Source organism: Salvelinus namaycush, chromosome 22, assembly GCF_016432855.1.
Source record: "Salvelinus namaycush isolate Seneca chromosome 22, SaNama_1.0, whole genome shotgun sequence".
Taxonomy (NCBI): Eukaryota; Metazoa; Chordata; class Actinopteri; order Salmoniformes; family Salmonidae; genus Salvelinus; species Salvelinus namaycush.
Window position 1 is genome coordinate 35,294,824 of NC_052328.1, and position 16,778 is coordinate 35,311,601.

Genomic DNA, 16,778 nt, shown 5'->3' on the forward strand with positions numbered 1-16,778 from the left:
ACAGTTTCCCATGTGTATCAAGAATGTTCCACCGCCCAAAGGAGATCCAGCCAACTTGACACAACTGTGGGAAGCATTGGGCCAGCATCCCTGTGGAACGCTTTTGACACCTTGTAGAGTCCATGCCCCGACAAATTGAGGCTGTTCTAAGGGCAAAAAGGGTTGCAACTCAATATTAGGAAGGTGTTCCTAATGTTTTGTAACCTCGGCGTATGTCAGACTTGATCTTAGAGAAGTGGACCAAAGATAATCTTACTGAGTTGCAAGAGACAAACATTGACAAGAAAGAGAAGAAACTTTGTCCCTGGAGACATGGTTCTCATCGGGATGACTCTGGTCTTTGTGCGAGGTGTTGATGGGTTAAAGGTTCCAAACTGTCTGTTCAAGCAGTTGACACACTGTTAGGACACTCATCGGTACCACACAAGACATGCAGCAAGAGGTCTCTTCACAGTCCCCAGGTCCAGAACTGGACTACATGGAACTCTCTGCCACGGCAGGTAACTCAAGTAAGCACTAAAAACAAATAAAAGAGCACAACGGGGACTGTGAAGAGAGACTTTTTAATATATTTTTTATTGTATTATGTAGTGTTATGTATTTATGTAGTGTTATAGTATTTATTTTATTGTTGTGTTTTGTTTCCTGTTTGGACCCCAGGAAGAGAAGCCGTTGCTTAAATACTAAACTTGTGGCTTATGGGGGCAAGTCACACAAACCACCCAGAATCCAGAGGGCTGGTTATGCAGGTGAGAACTCAGACCACCACAGGTTGAAGGCCCTTCACCAAGCTATAACATTTCTGTTTGTTGTTACACTATCGGAGCTTTGGATTCCCTGTTTTGTGGTTACTTTGAAAGCGTGTCTGACGTCGGAATCGCAAACCTGTGGCCTCATGGTAAGTTTTGAAGTTTATTAGGAATTGTCTTTATAAAATGCTTCACATTATTCTTTCAAAGTGATGATCTGAGACTCCTTGTCTCATATCACTTCTCTAATGTCACAAATCCTAATTGAGTTCCACCACCTAAATGAGTCCAGCGTACCTCTGTGAGACAACTTCTCCAATGAAGATATTCTACCCTACCACCACTTCTTAATTTCATTCATTAAATGTGACTGGTCCATCAGGGATCCAGGTGTATCAGAGACTACCTCTCTCTAGTCTAGTGATCCTCTACAGCCTCAACACATTCTGTTCTAGAACATTATTCTATGGTCTGAAGACACTGGGATATAAAGGACACTACTTACCCAGTTTACTGGTGAGATCCTTTTCAACCTTAACTGTAGACATAGATAATAAGGTAGAAGTCAGTAAAAGTTAATGTGAACAACATTATGTGTGTTCTACTTCATTAGAAGTTACATCTATTGAAGATAAATTTGGTTTAAATAATGTTAGTAAAGTGATGATCTGAAGACAATACTTTCTATTCTGGGCCCTTGAGGTTAACTTTAAATATGTAGAGTAGATGGAAGACAGTGAGAACATAATTAACATGAACACTAGTAGATGTGGTCTCTCTCTGGGACTCCTTGTCTCATATCACTTCTCTAACGTCACAAATCCTAATTGAGTTCCACCACCTAAATGAGTCCAGCGTACCTCTGTGAGACAACTTCTACAATGAAGATATTCTACCCTCCCACCACTTCTTAATTTAATTAAATAAATGTGACTGGTCCATCAGTGATCCAGGTGTATCAGAGACTACCTCTCTCTAGTCTAGTGGTCCTCTACAGTCTCAACACATCCTGTTCTATAACATCAACGTTAATGTGACTGGTCCATCAGTGATCCAGGTGTATCAGAGACTACCTCTCTCTAGTCTAGTGGTCCTCTACAGCCTCAACACATCCTGTTCTAGAACCTCAACATTAATGTGACTGGTCCATCAGTGATCCAGGTGTATCAGAGACTACCTCTCTAGTCTAGTGGTCCTCTACAGTCTCAACACATCCTGTTCTAGAACATCAACATTAATGTGACTGGTCCATCAGTGATCCAGGTGTATCAGAGACTACCTCTCTCTAGTCTAGTGGTCCTCTACAGCCTCAACACATCCTGTTCTAGAACATCAACATTAATGTGACTGGTCCATCAGTGATCCAGGTGTATCAGAAACTACCCTCTGAGCACACTACGTCATTTCAATGTTGATAACAGGTTAATATTAGGTTGAGACGTTGATCAATGAGATTACAACCTACAGTATATTCACCCACTCAAAAAGACAGCAAGAAGTTATTTACATTTCCAATGTGTTTTCACTATGCTTTAAAACCATCTAAAAGCACAACCAAATTCCAGTAGAAAAACAATGTTTAATTTTTTTGTTTTGTTGTCACCCAAATGTCTATCACTGTCACGTTCCTGACCTGTTTTCTGTTGTTTTGGTATGTGTTTAATTGGTCAGGGCGTGAGTTTGGGTGGGTAGTCTATGTTATGTGTTTTCTATGTTGGGTTAATGGGTTGCCTGGTATGGCTCTCAATTAGAGGCAGGTGTTTGGCGTTTCCTCTGATTGAGAGTCATATTAAGGTAGGTGTTTTCACACTGTTTGTTTGTGGGTGGTTGTTTCCTGTGTCAGTGTTTGTTGCACCATACGGGACTGTATCGTGAGTTCGTTTTGTTTGTAGTCAGTACTTGTTTGTTCGTTCTTTTGTTACGTGTAAGTTCGTAGTCCAGGTCTGTTGCCTTCGTTTATTGTTTTGTAGTTTGTTCTAGTGTTTTGTCAGTGTTTCGTCTGTTTGTAATAAATAGTTATGTATTCATCACCCGCTGCGCCTTGGTCTATTCATACACCACCAGACGAACGTTACAATCACTGCGCTTTCAACTAATTTAAAGCACAGCAAAGTTCAACTGGGAATACAATGTCAGATATGTTGTTTATTTATAGAACAGATTAATATATTTTGTGTAGATCATTAACCAAAAATGACAATTAAACACATTTGAATCCCATTTTGTAACACAACAAAATATGGAAAAAGTCAATGGGTGTGAATACTTTCTGAAGAAACTGTACATCTATAGCAGAGACATTGGTTTACATAATGCTAGCAGCATGATGATTTGAAGACCCTACTTACCCTTCTCTTCCTTGAGGAAATCTGTAAACATGTAGAGTAGATGGAAGACAGTGAGAACATCATTAACACATCTTCAATGTGTTCAAAATAACCTTTTTACATGTTTTCCTACTTAAAGTCTGTAGATTAGAGATAATTAGACGTGTGGTTCTAATAATGTTATCAAAATGATGATCTGAACACACTACTTACTATTCTGGGCCGAGAGGTTAGCTGTAAATATGTAGAGTAGATGGAAGACAGTGAGAACATCATTAACATGAACACTAGAAGATGTAGTCTCTCTGGGACTCCTTATTCACATGTCAATGTTCCAACATCAGATAAATGTCAGGGAACATTAATATGCACAACATGATGTGTTTCTACTTCACTAGAAGTTACATCTATAGAAGAGACATTTATTTACATCATGTTATCCAAGTGATGATCTGAAGACAGTACTGTACTTACTTTTCTTGACCGAGAGGTCATCTGTAAACATGTAGAGTAGATGGAAGACAGTGAGAACATCATTAACATGAACACTAGAAGATGTAGTCTCTCTCTGGGACTCCTTGGTCAGGATTCAATCCAATGTGCGCTATACAGCAGGGCACTTCACAACTAACAATCCACTTTTTAAAGGCATTTTCCACCGGCATTCACGGAGATCACATTCATGGTAAACATTGCACATGTCGACCCAAGCGTAAAATAGATTTAAAAGTCTGTTATAGTGTGCTGCGTTATAATGCGCCTTCAATTGAATCCCGGCCCTTGTCTCATACCACTGTTCCAACATTAGAAGGAACATCTTAAATGTTCTCAGCCACATACTTAAAATGCTTCACATAATTCTATCAAAGTGATGATCTGAAGACACTACTTACTCCTCTCCTTCCTGACTTCATCTGTAAACATGTAGAGTAGATGGAAGAGTGGGACAGTGAGAACATCATTAACATGTTACAGGGTCCACAGGAAATCACAGACTACAAAAACAAAAACAGCCACGTCACTGATACCGACGTCACGCTTCCAGACAAACTAAACACCTTCTTTGCCCGCTTTGAGGATAATACAGTGCCACCGTCGCGGCTCGCTAACAAAGACTGCGCCCCCCCCTCCTTCTCAGTGGTTGATGTGAGTAAAACATTTAAACGTGTTAACCCTCGCAAGGCTGCTGGCCCAGACGGCATCCCTAGCCGTGTCCTCAGAGCATTCGCAGACCAGCTGGCTGGTGTGTTTACAGACATATTTAATCGCTCCCTATCCCAGTCTGTTGTCCTCACATGCTTCAAGATGGCTACCACTGTTGCTGTACCCAAGAAAGCAAAGATAATTGTTCTAAATGAATAACGCCCGTAGCACTCACTTCTGTCATCATGAAGTGCTTTGAGAGGCTAGTCAAGGATCATATCACCGCCACCTTACCTGACACCCTAGACCCACCCCAATTTGCTTACCGCCCCAACAGGTCCACAGATTACGCAATCGCCATCTCACTGCACACTGCCCTATCCCATCTGGACAATAATAATACCTATATAAGAATGCTGTTTATTGACTACAGCTCAGCATTCAACTCCATAGTACCCTCCAAGCTCATCATCAAGCTGGAGGCCCTGGGTCTCAACCCCTACCTCTGCAACTGGGTTCTGGACTTTCTGACGGGCCGCCCCCCCCAGGTGGTGAAGGTAGGAAACAACATCTCCACTTCGCTGACCCTCAACACTGGGGCCCCACAAGGGTGTCTGCTCAGCCCTCTCCTGTTCTTTCTGTTCACCCACGACTGCGTGGCCACGCTCGCCTCCAACTCAATCATCAATTTTCCAGGCGACACAACAGTTGTGGACTTGATAACAAACAACGACGAGACAGCCTACAGGGAGGAGGTGAGGGCACTCGGAGTGTGGTGTCAGGAAAACAACCTCTCACTCAACATCAACAAAACAAAGGAGATGATCATGGACTTCAAGAAACAGCATAGGGAGCACCCCCTATCCACATCGAAGGGACAGCAGTGAATAAGGTGAAAGTTTTAAGACTCTGGATGTACACATCACAGACACACTGAAATGTTCCACCCACACAGACAGTGAAGTGAATAAGGCACAACAGTCCCTCTTTAACCTCAGGAGGCTGAAAAAACTACCTGCCCTGCAGGACACCTACAGCACCCGATGTCACAGGAAGGTCAAAAAGATTATAAATGACAACAACCACTGCCTGTTCACACCGCTATCATCCAGAAGGCGAGGTCAGTACAGGTGCATCAAAGCTGGGACTGAGAGACTGAAAAACAGCTTCTATCTCAAGGCCCTCAGACTGTTAAACAGCCATCACTAACTCAGAGAGGCTGCTGCCTACACTGACACCCAATCACTAGACACTTCAATAAATGGATCAACAGTCACTGTAGAATGCCACTTTAAATAATGCCACTTTAGTAATGTTTACATATCTTACTTTACTCATATCACATGTATATTACTGCACCGTTGGAACTAGAAGCACAAGCATTTCGCTACACTCGCATTAACATCTGCTAACCCTATGTATGTGACCAATAAAATTAGATTTGGTTTGAACATGAACACTAGAAGATGTAGTCTCTCTCTGGGACTCCTTGTCTCATATCACTTCACTAATGTCACAAATCCTAATTGAGTTTCACGCACCTTAATGAGTCCAGCATACCTCTGTGAGACAACTTCTCCAATAAAGATATTCTACCCTACCTCCACGTCTTAATTTCATTAAATAAATGTGACTGGTCCATCAGTGATCCAGGTGTATCAGAGACTACCTCTCTCTAGTCTAGTGGTACTCTACAGTCTCAACACATCCTGTTCTATAACATCAACATTAATGTGACTGGTCCATCAGTGATCCAGGTGTATCAGAGACTACCTCGCTCTAGTCTAGTGGGCCTCTACAGCCTCAACACATCCTGTTCTAGAACGTCAACATTTATGTTAGTTCTACTTCCCTAGAAGAAACATAATGGTTATTGGTTCACATAATGTTGTTATTAAGATGATAATCTGAAGACACTACTTACCTAGCTTCCCAGTGATGACAACTGTAAATATGTAGAGTAGATGGAAGACAGTGAGAACATCATTAACATGAACACTAGTAGATATAGTCTCTCTCTGGGACTCCTTGTCTCATATCACTGTTTCAACATCAGAAGGAACATCTTCAATGTGCTCAAAAAAACAGTACACGTTTTCCTACTTAATGTCGGTATATTAGAGAAAATTCTACTTTTTTGGTTCTAATATTGTTATCAAATTGATGATCTGAAGACACTACTTACCCTTCTCCTTCTTGAGGACATCTGTAAACATGTAGAGTAGATGGAAGACAGTGAGAACATCATTAACATGAACACTAGTAGATGTAGTCTCTCTCTGGGACTCCTTGGTCAGGATTCAATCTAATGTGCAGTATACCGCAAGGCACTTCACAGCTGAGAATGCACTTTTAAAGGCATTTTCCACCAGCATCTGCGTAGATCTCATTCATGGTAAACAATGGACATGTCGTCTCAAACTTAAGCTACCTTTAAAAGTCTGTTATAGTGTGCTTTGTTATAATGCGCCTTGAAGTGAATCCCGGCCCTTGTCTCATACCACTGTTCCAACATCAGAAGGAACACCTGGGGCCAATCAGAAGTTGAAACAATAACAAAGTGTGATCCCAGCCACTGTTGTTTTGGTAACAAGCTGAGGGAGGGGCTGGAGAAATAATATCACTCTCAAATTCATAGACAGAGCTATGGATACAAGGACTGACCATCCATGATACCAAAACTATAGTTTTAAAGTTTTAACAACGTTTTAAGCAATAAAACGTTTGAAACAATAAAAAAGTTATCCTTTTTAGATGAAACTATACTACATATATTCACATCGCCAAATAATTGATCAAAACACACTGTTTTGCAATAAATGTCTACAGTAGCCTCAACAGCACTCTGTAGAGTAGCACCAACGGAGCGAAACAGGGATAAACATACCTGAATTTGTCCAATAGAAACTTTCTTCTGCAAGTGTTGTAATAATGATTAAACCCCAGATCAGCTAGATGTAGGCAAGATTGTGCAAGGCTGTAATGCATGTGTCAACGTCTGTCACCTTGATAATTGAAATTTCTCTCAACCTGTGCTCCTACTTTGTAAACTTTCATTCATAGGTTGTAGCAACCTCATGATGGGTATTGGGAAAATCATGTAGTAGCCTAAACTATCAATGTTACATTTGAATGGATAATGAATGACAGTCATCCAATATGCTGTGCTATAACACGCCTTGAATTGAATCACTGTGTCACGACTTCCGCCGAAGTTGGTTCCCCTCCATGTTCGGGCGGCGTTTGGCGGTTGACATCACCAGTCTTCTAGCCATCGCCGATCCACCTTTCATTTTCCATTTGTTTTGTTTTGTTTTCCCACACACCTGGTTTACATTCCCTCATTACTTGAGGTGTATATAACCCTCTGTTTCCCCCATGTCTGGTTGTGGAATTGTTTTTTGTAAAGTGTTTGTGCACTTCAGACTGGTTCGAGACGGGTTATTTCAACCGATATTTTGTTGTTCTGGGTACCGTTGGTTTTGCCTCATTAAACAGCTCCGGTTATTACCCAGTTCTGCTCTCCTGCGCCTGACTTCCCTACAGCCAGTTACGCACCTCTTACACACAGCCCTTGTCTCATACCACTGTTCCAACATCAGAAGGAACATATTAAATGTGCACCAAAAATAAATAAACATAAAATGGTTGACATAATTCTAGCAAAGTGATGATCTGAAGACACTACTTACCCGTATCATTCTTGAGGTCAACTGTAAATATGTAGAGTAGATGGAAGATAGTGAGAACATCATTAATATGAACACTAGAAGATGTAGTCTCTCTCTGGGAATCCTTGTCTCATAACACTTCTCTAATGTCTAATGTTCGACACACATAAATAAGTCCAGCATACCTCTGTGAGACAACTTCTCCAATGAAGATATTCCACCCTTCCTCCTCTTAATTTCATTAATTAAATGTGACTTGTCCATCAGTGATCCAGGTGTATCAGAGACTACCTCTCTCTAGTCTAGTGGTCCTCTACAGCCTCAACACATCCTGTTCTAGAACATTATTCTATGGTCTGAAGACACTGGGATATGAAGGACACTACTTACCCAGTTGACTAGTGAGATCCTTTTCAACCATAGCTGTAGACATAGATATTAAAAAAAGTCAGGGAATATTAATGTGAACAACATTATGTGGGTTATACTTCTTTAGAAGTTATAGATAAAGACATTGGTTTACATAATGTTATCAAAGTGATGATTTCAAGACACTACTTACCCTTCTCGTTCTTGATGTAATCTGTAAACATGCAGAGTAGAAGGAAGACAGTGAGAACATCATTAACATGAACACTAGTAGATGTAGTCTCTCTCTGGGACTCCTTGTCTCATATCAATGTTCCAACTTGAGATAATAGTTAAGGAACATTAATATGTGTGTTTTTCTAGTGCCTTCAGAACGTATTCACACCCCATTACTTTCTCCACAGTGTTGTGTTACAGCCTGAACTTAAAATAGATGAAATTAAGAACACACACATTTAGAACACACAATACCCCATAATGTTACTGATCTACACACAATACCCCATAATGTTACTGATCTACACACAATACCCCATAATGTCACTGATCTACACACAATACCCCATAATGTCACTGATCTACACACAATACCCCATAATGTCACTGATCTACACACAATACCCCATAATGTCACTGATCTCCACACAATACCCCATAATGTCACTGATCTCCACACAATACCCCATAATGTTACTGATCTACACACAATACCCCATAATGTTACTGATCTACACACAATACCCCATAATGTTACTGATCTACACACAATACCCCATAATGTTACTGATTAACACACAATACCCCATAATGTTACTGATCTACACACAATACCCCATAATGTTACTGATTAACACACAATACCCCATAATGTTACTGATCTACACACAATACCCCATAATGTTACTGATTAACACACAATACCCCATAATGTTACTGATCTACACACAATACCCCATAATGTTACTGATCTACACACAATACCCCATAATGTTACTGATCTACACACAATACCCCATAATGTCACTGATCTACACACAATACCCCATAATGTTACTGATCTACACACAATACCCCATAATGTTACTGATCAACACACAATACCCCATAATGTTACTGATCTACACACAATACCCCATAATGTTACTGATCTACACACAATACCCCATAATGTTACTGATCTACACACAATACCCCATAATGTTACTGATTAACACACAATACCCCATAATGTTACTGATCTACACACAATACCCCATAATGTTACTGATCTACACACAATACCCCATAATGTTACTGATCTACACACAATACCCCATAATTACTTACTTACTTACTTACTTACTTACTTACTTACTTACTTACTTACTTACTTACTTTATTGTCCCCATGGGGAAATTTTGTTGCAGTGTCATGTACACATTTAAAGTGGCGTTAAATACAAAACAAGATTGACAATACAACTTTCAATAACAGTCACGCACCAATAAATAAAATAAAATTTAAAATTTAAAAAAGAAGAAAAGACTAGCCTGCTGACCTTACGGGGTCAATGGGAACATTTGCCCGAGCTATTTAAGAGGGATATCACACCTGGCACAAATGATTGTCTCGTTCTATTTTTCCTGCTGAGGGGTGCCCTATACCTGCGCCCAGAGGGGAGTAATTCAAAGTCCAGGTACAGGGGGTGACTTGGGTCTAAAATGATTTTGTGAGCCTTACGGAGGGCCCTGACCTTAAAGATCTCATCCAGGCCTGTCTGTTTGACTCCAAGTACCTTGCTTGCGGTGGTAATAATCCTTCTCAGCATGTTTCTCTGACTGACAGTGGCATTGCCAAACCAACAAACAATACAAAAAGTTAAAATACTCTCAATAAAGGATTTGTAAAACAGAGTCAATATAGTACAGTCTATATTAAAAGAACCCAACTTTTTTAGAAAGTACAGTCTCTGTTGGCTCTTTTTGTAGATCTGGTCTGTACATTTACTCCACTGAAGCTTACTGTCCAAAAAGACACCCAGATATTTATATTCCTCTACAATTTCTATGTTCTGACCTCTGATAGATGTTGCAGAGGTAGGTGTTGTACGCTTCCTGAAGTCTATGCAAGGGCAAGGGCTGGGGAGTTTTTTAGGATAAAAATACCCAAAATAGAGCTAAGCACAGTTTAAAACGTAGAGGAAACCTGGTTCATTCTGCTTTCCAACAGACACTGAGAGACAAATTCACCTTTCAGCAGGACAATAACCTAAAACACAAGGCCAAATCTACCCAGGAGTTGCTTACCAAGATGACATTGAATGTTCCTGAATGGACTAGTTACAGTTTGACTTAAATCAGGTTGAAAATCTATGACAGAGCTTGAAGAACATTTAAAACAATAAATGGGCAAATATTGTACAATCCAGATGTGCAAGGGTTTTAGAGACTTACGCAAAAAGACTCACAGCTTTAATTGCTGCCAAAGGTAACATGTATTGACTCAGGGGTTTGAATAGTAATCTAATAAAGATACTGTACATTAGTGTTTTTATTTCTCAATAATCTGTAATACATGTTAGTATTTTTCTACTCCAATATTTTGTGTAGATCATTAACCAAAAATGACAATTAAACACATTTGAATCTTATTTTGTAACACAACAAAATGTGGAAAAAGTCAATGGGTGTGAATACTTTCTGAAGAAACTGTACATCTATAGCAGAGACATTGGTTTACATAATGCTAGCAGCATGATGATCTGAAGACACTACTTACCCCTCTCTTCCTTGAGGTAATCTGTAAACATGTAGAGTAGATGGAAGACAGTGAGAATATCATTAACACATCTTCAATGTGTTCAAAATAACCTTTTTACATGTTTTCCTACTTAAAGTCTGTAGATTAGAGATAATTAGACGTGTGGTTCTAATAATGTTATCAAAATGATGATCTGAACACACTACTTACTATTCTGGGCCGAGAGGTTAGCTGTAAATATGTAGAGTAGATGGAAGACAGTGAGAACATCATTAACATGAACACTAGAAGATGTAGTCTCTCTCTGGGACTCCTTGGTCAGGGATTCAATTCAATGTGCGTTATACGGCAGGGCACTTCACAGCTGACAATGTACTTTTTAAAGACATTTTCCACCGGCATTCACAGTGATCGCATTCATGATAAACACTGCACATGTTGACTCAAACTTAAGCTACCTTTAAAAGTCTGTTATAGTGTGCTTTGTTATAATTCGCCTTGAAGTGAATCCCTGCCCTTGTCTCATACCACTATTCCAACATCAGAAGGAACACCTAGGGCCAATCAGAAGTTGAAACAATAACAAAGCGGGATCCCAGCCACTGTTGTTTTGGTAAAAAGCTGAGGGAGGGGCTGGAGAAATAATATCACTCTCAAATGACTGACCATCCATGATGCTGTATCAACATTATAGTTTTAAATATGTTTGGAGGCTGTACAGAGTTTGCATACATTTACTTTGTTTACAAACATTGAGACAAAACAAGGTTCTATTTGGGGTTCTGATGGAGTACAACAGTTAAACTAAGCTCTTTAATCATTTATAAGTTATATTCTTCAAGAATCAATGGGTACAAAATTATTTTAAAAGTCAAAAAACGGATTTAGCAACTACCGATTGTCCCTTTGTGCTCCAAAAAAAATGTGGTTACATAAATTTAGCAAAGTGATGATCTGAAGACACTACTTACCCTTCTCCTCCCTGATTTCATCTGTAAACATGTAGAGTAGATGGAAGACAGTGAGAACATCATTAACATGAACACTAGTAGATGTAGTCTCTCTCTGGGACTCCTTGTCTCATATCAATGTTCCAACATCAGAAAGAACATCTTAAATGTGCTCAGCAACAAAAAAAGAGTTTAAATGCTTCACATAATTCTAGCAAAGTGATGATCTGAAGAGACTACTTACTCCTCTCCTTCCTCAGGTCATCTGTAAACATGTAGAGTAGATGGAAGACAGTGAGAACATCATTAACATGTTACAGGGTCCACAGGAAATCACAGACTACAAAAACAAAAACAGCCACGTCACTGATACCGACGTCACGCTTCCAGACAAACTAAACACCTTCTTTGCCCGCTTTGAGGATAATACAGTGCCACCGTCGCGGCTCGCTAACAAAGACTGCGCCCCCCCCTCCTTCTCAGTGGTTGATGTGAGTAAAACATTTAAACGTGTTAACCCTCGCAAGGCTGCTGGCCCAGACGGCATCCCTAGCCGTGTCCTCAGAGCATTCGCAGACCAGCTGGCTGGTGTGTTTACAGACATATTTAATCGCTCCCTATCCCAGTCTGTTGTCCTCACATGCTTCAAGATGGCTACCACTGTTGCTGTACCCAAGAAAGCAAAGATAATTGTTCTAAATGAATAACGCCCGTAGCACTCACTTCTGTCATCATGAAGTGCTTTGAGAGGCTAGTCAAGGATCATATCACCGCCACCTTACCTGACACCCTAGACCCACCCCAATTTGCTTACCGCCCCAACAGGTCCACAGATTACGAAATCGCCATCTCACTGCACACTGCCCTATCCCATCTGGACAATAATAATACCTATATAAGAATGCTGTTTATTGACTACAGCTCAGCATTCAACTCCATAGTACCCTCCAAGCTCATCATCAAGCTGGTGGCCCTGGGTCTCAACCCCTACCTCTGCAACTGGGTTCTGGACTTTCTGATGGGCCGCCCCCAGGTGGTGAAGGTAGGAAACAACATCTCCACTTGGCTGACCCTCAACACTGGGGCCCCACAAGGGTGTCTGCTCAGCCCTCTCCTGTTCTTCCTGTTCACCCACGACTGCGTGGCCACGCTCGCCTCCAACTCAATCATCAATTTTCCAGGCGACACAACAGTTGTGGACTTGATAACAAACAATGACGAGACAGTCTACAGGGAGGAGGTGAGGGCACTCGGAGTGTGGTGTCAGGAAAACAACCTCTCACTCAACGTCAGCAAAACAAAGGAGATGATCATGGACTTCAAGAAACAGCATAGGGAGCACCCCCTATCCACATCGAAGGGACAGCAGTGAATAAGGTGAAAGTTTTAAGACTCTGGATTTACACATCACAGACATACTGAAATGTTCCACCCACACAGACAGTGAAGTGAATAAGGCACAACAGTCCCTCTTTAACCCCAGGAGGCTGAAAAAACTACCTGCCCTGCAGGACACCTACAGCACCCGATGTCACAGGAAGGCCAAAAAGATTATAAATGACAACAACCACTGCCTGTTCACACCGCTATCATCCAGAAGGCGAGGTCAGTACAGGTGCATCAAAGCTGGGACTGAGAGACTGAAAAACAGCTTCTATCTCAAGGCCCTCAGACTGTTAAACAGCCATCACTAACTCAGAGAGGCTGCTGCCTACACTGACACCCAATCACTAGACACTTCAATAAATGGATCAACAGTCACTGTAGAATGCCACTTTAAATAATGCCACTTTAGTAATGTTTACATATCTTACTTTACTCATATCACATGTATATTACTGCACCGTTGGAACTAGAAGCACAAGCATTTCGCTACACTCGCATTAACATCTGCTAACCCTATGTATGTGACCAATAAAATTAGATTTGGTTTGAACATGAACACTAGAAGATGTAGTCTCTCTCTGGGACTCCTTGTCTCATATCACTTCACTAATGTCACAAATCCTAATTGAGTTTCACGCACCTTAATGAGTCCAGCGTACCTCTGTGAGACAACTTCTCCAATAAAGATATTCTACCCTACCTCCACGTCTTAATTTCATTAAATAAATGTGACTGGTCCATCAGTGATCCAGGTGTATCAGAGACTACCTCTCTCTAGTCTAGTGGGCCTCTACAGCCTCAACACATCCTGTTCTAGAACGTCAACATTTATGTTAGTTCTACTTCCCTAGAAGAAACATAATGGTTATTGGTTCACATAATGTTGTTATTAAGATGATAATCTGAAGACACTACTTACCTAGCTTCCCAGTGATGACAACTGTAAATATGTAGAGTAGATGGAAGACAGTGAGAACATCATTAACATGAACACTAGTAGATATAGTCTCTCTCTGGGACTCCTTGTCTCATATCACTGTTCCAACATCAGAAGGAACATCTTCAATGTGCTCAAAAAAACAGTACACGTTTTCCTACTTAATGTCGGTATATTAGAGAAAATTCTACTTTTTTAGTTCTAATATTGTTATCAAATTGATGATCTGAAGACACTACTTACCCATCTCCTTCTTGAGGTCAACTGTAAATATGTAGAGTAGATGGAAGACAGTGAGAACATCATTAACATGAACACTAGAAGATGTAGTCTCTCTCTCTGGGACTCCTTGTCTCATATCACTTCTCTAATGTCACAAATCCTAACTGAGTTCCACCACCTAAATGAGTCCAGCGTACCTCTGTGAGACAACTTCTACAATGAAGATATTCCTACCACCACTTCTTAATTTAATTAATTAAATGTGACTGGTCCATCAGTGATCCAGGTGTATCAGAGACTACCTCTCTCTAGTCTAGTGGTCCTCTACAGTCTCAACACATCCTGTTCTAGAACATCAGCATTAATGTGACTGGTCCATCAGTGATCCAGGTGTATCAGAGACTACCTCGCTCTAGTCTAGTGGTCCTCTACAGCCTCAACACATCTTGTTCTATAACATCATTCCAACATCAGAGGAGCATCTTTAATGTGCTCCAAAAAGTAAAAATGATCAAAATGGTTGACATAATTGTAGCAAAGTGATGATCTGAAGACACTACTTACTCCTCTCCTTATTGAGGTCATCTGTAAACATGTAGAGTAGATGGAAGACAGTGAGAACATCATTAACATGTTAATTAGAAGCTGTATTCTGTTAAGTTTGAGTTTGAGTTTATTTTATTTTTACAGGGACAGTGCACATTAATCAACGTGTCAGTAAAAGTGCCGGTTTTAGCCAGCCGGCTAATTTTCAACCGCAGTCCCTAGGCAGGTTATTAAAAACAATTACAACGTAGGCAATCATTGAGCAGTGAGGACACGCAGAGCAACATAGGACAAGCAAGACATAGCATACAAACAGAGCAACATAGAACAAAAAGCAACAAGACAATATCCATAAAAGCAACAAAGTGTTTCCCCACCTCACAAGCAACAGACAACATGAAAAGCGGCAATACACAGCTAGGGATTATGTTCACAAATCTGATTGACCTTTAGCCATGTCTTCATGCTTTTTGTGAAAGTGTGATAGGTGGTGCATTACGTGTGTTTGATGGCAGTGTATTCCAGACATGGGAAGCTCTCACAGAGAAAGCGGATTTACTAAAGGTGCTTTTCCTTAAGGGAACTATACAGTCACCTCTCATTGCAGACCTTGTGGATCTGCTGCCATATGTTTGGGCTTTCTGTTTAACAAAAATACTGACTGGAGGGGGAGGAGCCAGGCCATTTAGGATCTTGAATATAAGACATGCATCGGTGTATTGCACAATATTTTCCCAACTCAGGAGCTCATGCTTTCTGAGGATGTAACAGTGATGATGGCTATTGGGCTTCCTATCAAGCACTTTGAGAGCCTGTTTGTAGACAGACTGAATAGGTTTAATTGTTGTACAGCAAGCTTGGGCCCAACTAGTCAAGCAGTATGTTAAGTGGGGGAGTATCATAGATTTGAAGAAGTACAGTTTTGCTACCTCTGTAGTCAAACAATTTCGTAGAAATCGGAAATTAGCTAGGTTGAATTTGGTTATTTGAATTACCTTTTTCACATGCTTTTTAAAAGAGAGGTTGGAATTACGTATGATGCCAAGGTACTTAAAATCAGATACCACCTGGAGCTTCTCCCCTGACACATAGACATCTGGCTCAGTAGCATCTGTTGCCCTCTTTGTGAAGAACATGCAGACAGTTTTTTTCACATTGAGATGCAAACACGAGTCACTGAGCCACTTTGTAACCTGGACCATTACAGTAGTGAGTTCTTGTGCAGCTTGTTGTTTGCTCTTTGCATGCACATATATCACTGTATCACCTGCATACATTTGAACTTCAGACCCAGTACAGACAGAAGGCAGATCATTAATGTACAGGCTGAACAGGAGGGGCCCCAGTATTGACCCTTGGGGCACGCCCACATCATAGCTAAGAGTGGGCGACAGCTCATTGCTCACTCTGACATACTGAGTTCTGCCTTCAAGGTATGATTTCATCCATCTCAAGGCATCGGGGGAAAAGTTGAACTTGGACAATTTTGTGATGAGAATCTCATGGTTAACAGTATCAAAAGCCTTCCTTAGGTCCAGAAACACAGCCCCAACAATGCCGCCTTTGTCCATCTTGGACTTCACATTTTCCAGAAGAAAGCAGTTGGCCGTTTCTGTGGAGTGTTTCGCTCTGAAGCCAAACTGCATGGAGTGTAATGTGAAGGGGCTGATGTTGAGGTGGGCAATCAGTTGTTCTGCTACACACTTTTCAACAACCTTCGACACCACAGGTAGTATACT

At 40.7% G+C, this 16,778-nt stretch overlaps 1 protein-coding gene across 1 annotated transcript in view; it reads right to left on the minus strand.

Annotated features, from left to right (window-relative positions):
- The window catches only part of LOC120017863 (butyrophilin subfamily 2 member A1-like), a 35,891-nt gene that overhangs the window by 11,252 nt on the left and 7,861 nt on the right, over positions 1 to 16,778 (minus strand). Inside the window, exons 6-9 of the mRNA XM_038960825.1 lie at positions 8,453 to 8,473; positions 6,405 to 6,425; positions 6,144 to 6,251; positions 1,255 to 1,287 (exon numbers count right to left, since the gene is read on the minus strand). Of these exons, the coding sequence (XP_038816753.1) occupies positions 1,255 to 1,287; positions 6,144 to 6,251; positions 6,405 to 6,425; positions 8,453 to 8,473 (183 nt within the window). The remainder of the gene's footprint in view (positions 1 to 1,254; positions 1,288 to 6,143; positions 6,252 to 6,404; positions 6,426 to 8,452; positions 8,474 to 16,778) is intronic.